Source organism: Melanotaenia boesemani, chromosome 20 (genome assembly GCF_017639745.1).
Source record: "Melanotaenia boesemani isolate fMelBoe1 chromosome 20, fMelBoe1.pri, whole genome shotgun sequence".
NCBI lineage: Eukaryota > Metazoa > Chordata > Actinopteri > Atheriniformes > Melanotaeniidae > Melanotaenia > Melanotaenia boesemani.
Window position 1 is genome coordinate 9,481,856 of NC_055701.1, and position 12,412 is coordinate 9,494,267.

The 12,412-nt window shown below is 38.8% G+C and overlaps 1 protein-coding gene across 1 annotated transcript in view; it reads right to left on the minus strand.

Annotated features, from left to right (window-relative positions):
- Positions 1-8,741: 8,741 nt before the first annotated feature.
- The window catches only part of prkd3 (protein kinase D3), a 35,748-nt gene continuing 32,077 nt past the window's right edge, over positions 8,742-12,412 (minus strand). Inside the window, exons 16-19 of the mRNA XM_041972588.1 lie at positions 11,902-12,000; positions 11,554-11,821; positions 10,988-11,073; positions 8,742-10,304 (exon numbers count right to left, since the gene is read on the minus strand). Coding sequence (XP_041828522.1) covers positions 10,131-10,304; positions 10,988-11,073; positions 11,554-11,821; positions 11,902-12,000 — 627 coding nt within the window. The 3' untranslated portion in view covers positions 8,742-10,130. The remainder of the gene's footprint in view (positions 10,305-10,987; positions 11,074-11,553; positions 11,822-11,901; positions 12,001-12,412) is intronic.

A 12,412-nucleotide genomic window follows, 5' to 3' on the forward strand; every position in this document is an offset into this window, starting at 1 on the left:
GGCAAGCCTCCAATCCCTACTTCTACGCCTTGGGCCCTATTTGAATGATCTCCTCGCACCTAGGCGTGAGACTCCTCAAGCTTCCCCCCACCCCCCCTCAATTGTACACCTGCATTGGCTGAAAAGAACAGTTTCATATGAAAAGCTTCATTATAAACTAACCTTAAAGGGGTTTTTGTTGTTGTTGTGGTTTTCTTTCTTTTTTTTTTTTTTTTTTTTTTTTTTTTGAGGAACTATAAAAGGAATGTTTGGTGCACTTCCTTTGTGTGCCTTTTTATACTACAACAAGCTAATTCCATGACAACTGAGTTTCATTTGTGGTCCATTGCAGTTCAAGAAATTTATAGTCTTAAACTGGATTCTTGATAGTTTTACCCCAACGAGAAGTCAGGACATGAATATCTACATATTAGGTGTGTGAGAGTATAAATATGCATAAAGGAATTATTTTAGCCGGATTAAACAACTATTTATTTGTATGATGCATTAGACTGTCAGAAAGGGCGTATTTTCAGGCATACGTGTCTTTGGGCTATTTACAAGTTAAAACCTTACTTTTAAATGTCTTTCGTGTAAATCTAGAGATAATAAAGATCCTATGCAGAATGAGAGCCTGTATATATATTTGTGCGCAGGAGAGCAAACAGCTGTTACAACCTGAGTTAATTTAAAGCTAAAAAGCAAGTAAATGTCATCACTTTGTCTCAACTGTTTAACAATTAGATTAAAAGCAAATAAAAAACACAGTTAATCTAACATTTTCCGCATAAGTCAACAGACATTTGTCATAAAACACATTTTTGTACTTGCTTCCTCAGCCTGAATTACTAAATTATGCTTTCTTTATGTTTTTATTACTGTTAAATATGTCAGGGATAGCTTTAGAGCGCCCTCTCTTGGACGTTAACTCGAAATGTTTTTGCTGTTTGTGGCACAGAAGACAATTCTTTAAACTCATAAACGTCCGGGAAATATTTTCAATTCGATATAATTTGCGTGTATTTTCTTTTAGTTTTTCAGGCTATATGAAACATAGTAAAGAAGAGTGGGAAAATGTCAAACTCAAATTCCTTTAGACAAATGTATGCACTGAAAATTAATTCCATCTTAAGTAAGTCAAATGAAAGCGTGCGTTGTAGGCTATCATTTTTGTTTATTTTGGTTTTCTGAGGATTTTTAAATAATGAGAGTTTACCTAATGTGTTAATCGTCCGTCAAAAAGAAGAAGAAAAGGCTGGGAGTGTTGAGGGCCTCTTAATTCTCGCTGCCCATACAGTATTTGTATGAAACAAACATCAAGGTGAGGCTGCAGAGCGCTGTCAGCCACGTGTCGGTAGTTGTACATCTATTTGAATGCATATTTACGCAAGAGCATAACTATCAGTATAGAGCCCCATTAGTAAAGGCGAGTAAACCTGTCGTGTTGACGAGGGACTAACACAGTCTGCTTAACTTGGAAATGAGATCATGAGAAAAAGCTCTGTGTGTTTGAGGATTTGGGATTGCACCGACGGAGAGCTGGAGATGGTCAAATCTGGGCTTTCCCTCTTGACTCAGCCAGAACTACATTTTAAAAAATATTATTTAACCTGCAAATATGTATGAATATTTCACTGTTATTTTTATATGCTATAGGTCAAGTATTTGCACAATTTCGTGAGCAGATATTCAGACTCTATTTAAAAAAATATTCACGATTATCAAGAAATGGGCGAGTAATACATGATTCAAATTTCTGAATAAAAAACATATTTCACACACATTCAAATTATTTATGTATTTATTTATTTATTTTTTTCGCATTAATGCCGTCTAATAGAAATGGGTCATTTCTCTGTGTGCAGGAAGACACGCAGACACTAGCTGATGGTGTGTGTTACACAAGCAAATGTTGTTTTTTTGTTGTTTTTTTTAAATAACAGTTTAGGGCCTTTTCTAGAGTAAAAACCTTACCTAGACTGTTTATAAAGTATTCATTATAGCGATTATCATTATATAAACACATGATCATTTTAGAATTACAGGCAAATCTTGAATATTCTAAGAATTTTCCATGACCTGCATGCCTTAATGTTCCTGACTGAGACAGGTCGTTGATTCCACAGTTAATCATCAACCTGCCAGAGTCCACTCATACGGGTGAAGGTCACAATTTGGATGTAGTCAAAAGCAAAAAAAAAAAAAAAAACTTCTGCAGTTGCCCTCACCCTATTTTGTATTTTTTGTTTTTCTTTTTCTCTGTTGTAACACATATTTGTCAAGATATCAGCTAACTGAGCTGATTTCACAAGTGGCACAGAAAAATTGGCCAACATCATTCCATGCCACACAGAGGAACATCAGTCAGTGTTTTGTTTATTTTTTGTTTGGCTTGTCAATGAAAATTTAATTATCCAGGAGCACATTAAAAAGAGTCTAATATGCTATATTACTTTTAGAAACATACCAAGATGCTGATGATTTGATCACCAAGAGATATCTACTTTAAGTGAGCATGTTGTCAGTCGTAGCTCCAACAACAAAGACGATGTTGGTGTTTGAAATCAGGATGCATTTAATTAATTTAACCTTTATGATTGAATGTCAGATGACGAGAAGGCATGTAAGCCTGTTTGCATATTAATTCTTGGCAGTGATTTTTGATCTGGATAGCGACATGTAAGCCTGTAATTAAAGAAAATTGCACTTCTGTATTTGGTATAAACTGTTGTGAAATGCAAACTGATGATAAAGAAAAATAAACACACACAAAAAAGTAAATGCAAATCACATTTTATAACATTTAATCTTTCTTATCAGCCAAAATATTGTGTCTTGTGTTTGAAAATGCTTCCTTAGATACAATTACAGTGAGTTTTTTTTTTAATCGTGATGCCAAGTGGAAGACAGCAAACCTCCAACCATCAAGTTAAAAAATCTAATCTGTCTTTTCAAGAGTTAATTTCAACATATCGATTGCAGCTCAATGATTATTCATGCCTGAGAACCTGATTGCAACATGCAATATTTGTTGGATGTCAATGTGATCCCAGCTCAGGCTTTGATAGCCATGCATTTCCTAGTAAAGAGAGCAGAATACCTTTTACTTTACCAGAATCAGTTGGAACACTGGCATGGATTATTATCTTTTTGACTGACATGTTTCTTGTAGTGCCCAGACCAGATTTTCCTGCTAGATTTGGCACTTTCTTGATCAGTTAGCCTCCATAATGATCTGTGTCACATTTCACACATTCAGATGTCATTACTTTACTGGTTATGACAAGGAGAGGCACTAAGTGGTGAAAGTTTAATGATTCAGTTACAGAGGTGAAAGGAACAACACCTACATGAGCAAGGCCCCGAAATGTAACTGGTAGATTTTCTTGGGTGCAATGCAGGGGGATGGAAACAGACTGACCTCTGCTCTGTGAGAGAAGGAAGGCGGAACTCTTCGAACATTCCTTCAAACACCCAGGAGTTGTTGGCGGGAATGTGTTAACTTTTAGTTTCAGCTTTCAAAGTGAAGATTTCTTCTTTTTTTAACTAAAAAAACATAAAGGATCCATTAAGACTGTCCTTTTTTGTGCCTTTGTATCCTTCTGAGTACACTAAGTCACACAAAACAGCACAGGGCATAGGGTTAAGCATGTAATTCATCAAAATAAAATTAATAAAGGGAAGAGTCTTCCTCTTGGAAAGTGCTGGAAAAAAAAGAGATGTTTGCTGCCAACTTGCCTGTGGTGACAGTAAACATTCCAGAGCCGGGCTGGAGTTTGGACTTGCCATTATCTGCCACAGCTGTGACAACGCCTGTTGGCTTCAGGTTTGTAGCTGGCCACACTGTGTTTACCTGGAAATGAATCTGAAAAGCGGCCGGACTGGGAAGGCACACAACCCAGCTAAATAAAAACTGAGAGTGGTCACTGCAATGAGAGGCAGTGGGAGGGAGTCCAAAGTTATTGCACTGGCCCCAGTGGGTCGGGGGGCAAACACAGGCGTAAATGCACTAAGGATATCCTCAAATACGCACCTTTTTGATATTGAGAGGAATGTGGTGAGGAATGCCATTTGCTGTGTTTTGTGTTGACTGTATCCAGGGCATTGCAGATTCAGTACTTGTCATGTTAAGGGACCCAATGTTGACCGCTGCCCTTCATCTATCAAACAAGGTGACACTTTATCTATTAGACCACAGGAGTAGAGCGAGGAAGGTGGGTTCCTGAGAGATGCATGGATTAGATGACACTGAAGAATGCCTCTGCACCACATCAGGGTCTTTGAGGGATTAGATTATTACAATTTCAAATTTACTTAGAAATTTCAAGTACCATTTTCCAACAAGACCTTTTATAAAATGATAATAAGATGCATCTAATGGCTTTGTTAGAAATTGATGAATATTTTCCTAAATATTTACCTTGAAAGGCTATGGCATTTTTTTTGTATGCTCAAGATAAAATGAACCAAAATTAGATAAGCTCATGTGTATGGATTACAAATTATGATAACAACAATTATAGATGCACATAGTACATAAAACCTCACAATGGGGCAATATATTGATGATTTTAGCTATTTTATTAGGCATTTTGTAAAGTGAATTTAAAAAACAAATATACCTAAAATGTATATGTATGTCAGATTTAAAACTAAAGTAAAGCTACAAGAATTAAATTAAAATAAGAAATCTTACACCTGAACTCTGACACAGATCAGCTCAGAAGCCACAACTGAACTTTCAACGAACCATGGATGGATGTGTATTAGAGCCAGAACATTTAATAATCATCAAATCAGCACATTGTTATTCATTAGTGGACCAACTGCAGAGTCAATACACATTTAATCACAGACTGGAGGCAATTAAAACAGGAGGGGAGGGCAGTAGTGCTATGTTAATTAAAGTGCCAGGCTCTCATGGGAATTTCTGCGTCTAAATATCTCTACAATCACACCCATGCAATTATCCATGATGAGCTATTCCCATTCAAACATGGCCATCATGCTGTTGGATCCCGTCATTGTGGACAAGAAGGTAAACTAGGTCTTGCGATTAAAAAGTTGTGAATCAGTAATGGTTTTCTAATCTTAATCGTCTCAACTTGTAGCATCCTTTCCATGACAGACAGATTAATTACCCAATCTAGTTTTGATTTAATTAATACCAAGAGATACAAGTACAGTCTGTCTCTTTACATCTATTGGACCATAGTCATCACTGATGAGCATCTTGAGAAAAGGCAAACAATGTCTACACATCTCACTCATCTGAGTGGCCCATTTCCCTTTTCCATCAGTCAGTCAGATGTGTGAGGGTGATATCTGCTGCTGTCTTATCTGTATGCCAGGCTGATGGGGAAATTCAAGTTTGGGATTACCTCTGACTGCTGACCCGAAGTCATCTCACATCAGGCTAGCCCTGTGCTTTCATTATTCTCACGCTTCAAAGCACCATATAACAAAATCTTTTTCTCTCTTGAGTAGAGAATCACTGCAGGCATATCTAACACCGGTGAGCTTTAATCTTTCATCCTTTTTTTTGCATACATGAAGCAGATAGTATAGAATTTATATCTGGCCTACATTACGGGAGAGCTGATATCTTCAGGCTTCATCCTGCTTCCTGTATGGACTGGGAGCCCATCCATATGCAGATGGCTAATTTGTGGTGTTTACAGAGGAGCAAAGACGGGATGGAGACTCATAAGGAGGGCTCAAAAGGGGCTGTCTACGTGTCACCCCAGGAGCCTGGTGTTAAAGCCCACCCTTCCAAAGCAACAACATAAGTGTCCAATCTGTGTTTGCTTACCCGTAGACACCGATGGCTGAGTCCTGGCCTGGGGCCCATAAATTGTGCCTTTTTTACAGGCCCTGACAGCTAACAGGCTATTGGGAACAGGGGCCCAATGACACAGCCTCTCAACAGATTAGCACCTCATCAGCCTCCTGCAGCTTCGAACAAATATGGTCCCTGCCTCCTTCAAGATACAATAGGGTGGCCACCGCTAAACAGCCACCCGGCAAGAGAGCCCCCCACCTTTCTCAAGCCACAAAACTTCCTGGTCTGGTCTTTCTCTGGGCTACAGCTGCATCAAGGAGGCCTTCCCCAGCCTCCAAGCCCACCCCTACCCCAATTGGCAAGATGTGTGTATTTCAGGTGAGCAAATATTGCCACTTGCCTGAGAGTTCAATGACCATCTCTTTCAGGGGGAGGAGGGGAGGTTGCGTATTGCGCCTGCCTGCTTTGTAACAGGGATGCATGCAGCTTCACAGGGCAACTAGTCCACAAGATGGGTCAAGGGAATTCTCCAGGCACAGCTGGAGTCAGTAAATCAAACATACCTATATAGCTCATCTGCATTTTCCCAGACAAGGAAACTGTTTCCTCTCTCTGTGGATTTTACAACAAAAGATGTCCCTGCAAGCCACCACACACATAGCTATGACCCTTTTTGATGTGGTAGTCTCTGATTAGATCTTAATAGAAAGCATTTTCTTTTTACACACTAAGATTCCCTGTAAATAGACAAACATAACTCAGATAATTTAGGTTATTTGGCAAAAGGTAAACATGGATGGCAATAAAAAATTGATCTCGTCAGCAGTTTGCTAGGTTTTGAGCACTTGTGCCTGCAATACACGCAGGTATAGTTTTCATTTCAGTCAACATTTACTTCAAATGCAGAATAATGATTCACAATCTATTGGCTAAAAGCAGCTTTGTAAAAGTGAAAGGTCACCAGTCAAATGGCACACCAACAAGGCTCTCAAATAAAGACAAGCAAAAGAAGAAAAGGCCAGCTTGGGTAAAGGCTACAGGCCTGTGGCTGCAGCCAGCTGTGTATTGGGTCAAAAGATGATGTGTTGTGTAGCCCGAGGACTGCCTTCATCCCCCTGGAAGTCAAACAGAAGTGTGGGTATAACCATGTCCTGGGAGGCCTTCTCTGCCATCACAGTGAAATGGAACTAGCCCAAAGAGCAAACAAGATCTCTTCCCATCTCTCCCCCAAGCCCAGACCAACCTTGTCTGAGTGATGGGTTTTTCTGTTGTTCTGTTTGTTTGCTTGTTTGGTCTGGAAACCATGGATACTCAGCATGGAAGAGAGCGGAGAAGCCGAGGTGGAGGAGAAGAGGTGGACAGGTGGATGTGGAGGGAGGGGGCGGGAGGTGGCATGACACACAGACCTCCCTTTGAGGTGACGAGAGACCAGCTGAGAAGCCTCCGGGCAAAGCTGCTCAACAAATACAGTATACACAGACCCAGGATCAGTGCAACAAAAACAAGTTTCTATTTCTGATCTTTCAGTAGTTTCTATTTCTCACAAAAATCTTATAATACGGTCTTGATTTGTAGTAATTACGCAATTATTTATCAGGTGTTTGTCATTAAAAGAAGTGTGTGTGCAGTCCAAAAACGGGATTTTTCACATCTTTATATTCTGCACAGATTTTTTCTAAATGTTGCAGACTGAAGAGAATGTGATTTGTCTGGGAAAATGTACTTATATCCATCTTCGCAATACAAAATTCTTCACCTGTCAGACTTTCCAGAAATCTGCTGCAAGTAAGTATTCCCGGACATTTTGAATGGATTAACCAACAGAGAGTGCCACCTTCTGGTAAAAAAGAGAACTGTTTTCTCATTAGATGATGGTTCGTAGACAATTAACCACACACATTATAAACACAGTCCTGGTATGTAATTATTTTAGAGTTGAAAAGAATCTCTAACAGATATTTTCTTCTGTTCTACCAGTTTAAAAATGTAACCTTAAAGCCTAAAATATCTATTGCATAATTCCTATCATTATGCACTCATTTTGAGGCCAGCGTATCTGCTTGACTACAGCAAAAAAACAACAAAAATCACCTTATTATCCTCCACAGTAGTTGAGTTAGTGAGAAAAAGACCCTCATGTCAATGTTAAAATAAATTTACAGACAAAATTCTGCATGTTTAAGCATGACTAACTAATACACCAATCTACAGGCAGAGGGGGAGGCATTGCATCTATTTAGTCTGATATAAACATATGATTAATATGATGTGAAAGTCGGCTCATATCTCATTGTTCAAAGGTAATCTCACTGGACAGTGTATAAATGTTCCCACCACAGGGGTTAATGGGTCACTTGGGCTGCAAAGCAAATCCACATCTTGAAGTCATTCAGACGAACAGTTAAAAGGACAGCAGCATCAAATATCTTCCACACAAAAAGGAGAGAAAATTACGCTGCGACAAGCAACAATTGTTATCAAGGGAAGAACACTTCAAACATTGCTCTAAATCAATGACAGCTTTCTATTCTTTGCAGTAGTTAATGATGAGCAGTACCTTCGAACAATAGGCCCATTCAGAGGTACAGTCTAAATTCACATGGGCTGGACTCAAATGATACTTGAAGGGAATCTGTGATAGCTTTTATCATGAGTGATTTCAAAGTCTTCCACAAACCCCTCTCTCCCCCTTTAGCCTCCTAAACTATGTCATTACTCGCTTGCGGTGAGCAACTGGCTCTGCAAAGTGCTCGTGCTGTGCAACAATCACATCCAGCTGCTGAAAACTGGATCTGACAAGTGAAACCACTACACACAATCGCTCACACATCACAAAGCATCACACCAAATACAAGCTCAATACAAACAAATCTGAAGCCTGTCTTTGCACTGTGTGATGCAGAGTACAAGTACATGTATTAACTTTGTTTAGTATTCTTAAATTAAAAATAGGGAGACATTCAGAGTTTTAGGACAGATGTTTCATTTACTGTTCAGCTTTAATTTCATTTGTATGTACTGAAATATACAAAACACTGACACCTGCCAATCCAGCGGCAACAAAGACAGGAAAATAAAAACAGGAAACAGAAACATTCTCCCAAAACACACAAACAGAGCAAAGTACACAATTGTAGTACTATGAACTCCCATGTGAATCAAACTATCATTATACCCAGTTTTAATTTTGTCTTTTGTAGACAGACAAAATCATGAAATGTCATGAAGAATCAAACATTATTTCATTTGATGTACAACCCAGACTTGCCACTCCGGCAACACAACATTTCAGATACCTGCAGAGCATCAAAACACTCTTTCCAGAACTGGAGTGCTTTAAAGGTCACATTCAAGAAAACTGCAAAAATACAAAAAGGGGACATGGAAACATGATGCTATAGATCAAGAGTCCATCGCTTGTTTTAACCTCATGGTGAAGAAGTATATTAGCTTCATCGTAGGATTTACTAAGTTCAGGATGATGGTCTTCACAAGAAATTCACAATCTTGAATAAAGACAACAGTTTTCAACATTTCTTAACATATTTATGGGTCTCTTTCTCCAGGGGATAGCTGATCAAACTTACCCACTATTAGCTGCCACTAATAGATCAAACTTAACATGTTGGTTTAAAATACTTGCAGCTAATACTGTGAGCTGCATACATTTTCTATAGATTATCACACTTTGCACCAACAGTGGAAATGTAAGAACTGTTTGCTCTCTGTAGCAGCGAATAGTGTTCCTATTCAATTGCTATATTTAATAGTTATATAGTGCAAAGACTTACCACAATTACTAAATACATAAAAAAAACTACATATGCATGTGATATTTCCAGTTCATGCCGGAGGACAGTCTCACAAACAGTTCGGTAATGAGAATAAACTCGTGTTTAATTCTCAGACTGTATATCCCTTGTGAAAAGTGCCCTTTACTCCTGGTGCAAGCTTTTCTTTTTCACTCATCTCCTCTCTTACATCAAGAACATTATCACACAAAGTTGCCCAAAATTATGTTTAAAACTATTCGCTCTCAGGTTCAACTTTTGTGTTACAACTGTTCTCAAAAATGAATAAAACTAAAGCAAATCCATGGAATGTCTTTGTTCTTTAGAGGAAGAAAGGACGCTCAACTCTCCTGAGAGTCTCTTAATGCGTTCTTGTGACGGTAATCTCCTCCTGCTTATTGCTGCAGTGCATTACGCTACTAAATCTGTTGGGTTTTTTTCCCCACTTTTAAATCCTCTGGGGGGCAATTCTCCACCTGACTGGCTTCCCTCCACTGCCACAACAAAGAGTTCTGGAAAAAGTCTGTGTCATAATCCCCATCTTCATTACAAGAGATGTAGTAATTCCCCCTGCGCCACTAGGGGTCCTCCTCCATGTCATCTAGGTTGGGAGCCATGATAAAATGTTTGGGGTAAACAAGACTGTGCTCATCCGCATACTCCTCCCAACGTGCATCATCGCTTTCATGGGTGATGTAGCGCTCACCTCGCCGCGTCTCAAACTCCCTCAGGTCCAGCCATGTCTGATAGTCCTGAAGAAAAGTGACACAAGTTCTGTCAGTACAGTCAGTGTGAAGAGTGTGAAGCTAATCCTGCCATTAACCCACTGGGAATAATTCTTCCTCTCATTTATTTTAAATTACAGCCTCGATAGTCTTTGCAAAGGCTTGTTATTTCCATGTGGCTGATAATGGCATTTCCATAAGCTAGACTCCTCCTGCAGACTTAAAGCTGACACACACTGATGGATTTTCTTACTCTTATTGTTATTCCTCTTATAAACACTCTTCTTAAGGATATAATTGTAGTATTTTCACTTTATTGTAGTTGTTTTGTGGTGCGAATAGTTTCTTATATTCTGATGTATATCTTTTTTCAGGTTGGTTGGATACTGTGCGGGTTACAGGTTCTTTCCAAATAAGGGAAAGCTATTTTGATATGATTTGTTTGAGAGCTTTGATTATTTTGTTCTGTTGTTTCTTTTTTTTTTTTTTTCTTTAAGCCTTCAGTTGTCTAGATTTTGTCAAATTTGAGCTGTGAAAGTATAAATATGTTTTAGCAGTTCCTGTTGACACCATAACCATTACTATTGATATTTAGGTAATTATTAATAGATTCAGCTGGGTTATAACTCTCCGAGAATGTGTGATTTTTTTTTATTAGTATTTTTTTAAAACTGTCAATTTAAAGAAAAGAAAATAAGCAAGTATTTCACCTGTAACCAGGGATGACTGAGACACTTGTCCACACTATACCTCTTCCTCATTTTGACTTGGAGAAGATTGTTGATCAGATCTGTGGCTGTGATACAAACAGATATTGAGCAAATTACATCAATAAACTGAACTTATAAGACATCATTTCATGCAAACAGCGTATTAATAGTTTATAAGGTTTTAACTGTCATAGGGACAAGCTTAAAAAAAGAGATGAAATAACACATAAAAGTAACAACAACATATACTTAGGCTGGCTTACTAAACTTTAGCAGTATTCTGTATTTTGCATTGTGGGTAGAAAGAGCGGCAGCTTGTACAGTTGGGGAAAACCAAAAGTGATTCATCTCAACCTCAGAAACAGACAAGTCAGTAAAGACTTTAGATGACCCAGACATGTAGGTGGAGAGGGTAGCTCTGGAAATGCGTGTCCAAATTTCAGTTTGACACCAAAATGCAGCTACAACCAGGCTAGCAACAGTTTAGTTTACATAGGTAAAGGACAGTATAAATCAAAGACTTGGGGATTCAGTGCAAATAAAAACACAACTCTTTGTCTTCCTACCCTCTGCAGAGATGTCCTTCCAGGGTGTTGGGGGGTACATGAAAGCAGCATTCTGGATCTGATCATTAATGTCCTCGTCTTCATTAAAAGGGAAGGTCCCACTCAAGCTGACATACACAATGACTCCCACTGACCACATGTCTAGAGAGCGGTTGTAGCCTTTACTGCGCAGAACTTCAGGGGCCAGGTAAGCTGGGGTGCCCACAACCGACCGCCGGAATGACTTTTCACCAATGATACGGGCAAAGCCAAAGTCACACAGTTTTACCTGGAGAAAGAAAGAGAAGTATTGTAAACAAATATAAAGGCAATGGAAATAAAAACATCTGCACAAAAATATCTATTTACCTGAGGAAAAGGCTCAGCAGAAGCCAGAAGCACGTTCTCAGGCTTCAAGTCACAGTGAACAATGTTTTTGAAGTGCAGATGTCTCAAGGCCACCAGAATCTGTTGCAAACATAAATCCAATGAACTTAGATTTAGCTAAATTAAATCCAGATGAATTTTATGTAAACTTTAGCAACTAAATGTTTAATGGTATAAACCTCATGTTATACACAGAGTTCTTTGTATAATCCATGCAGTAAAATATATGTTGCAACCATACAGTGGCAATATAAGCATACAAATACCCTTAAATACTTCCATCTTGACCCATATCTTTATATGAATACATATGATCTCATTATCTCATCTATATTCAAAAGTCTGTTATAAGTCTGCACTGCACGAATGTCTGCCTGGGGCTCTGTACCAAAACCACAGTGCGCCTGGCTCCGTGCTTCTGACCCTGGCTTTAACAGAAGTCCTCCCAGCCACATTAGAGCCAGGCCCGCCGCAGCTAATAGGGCTGTTGCTG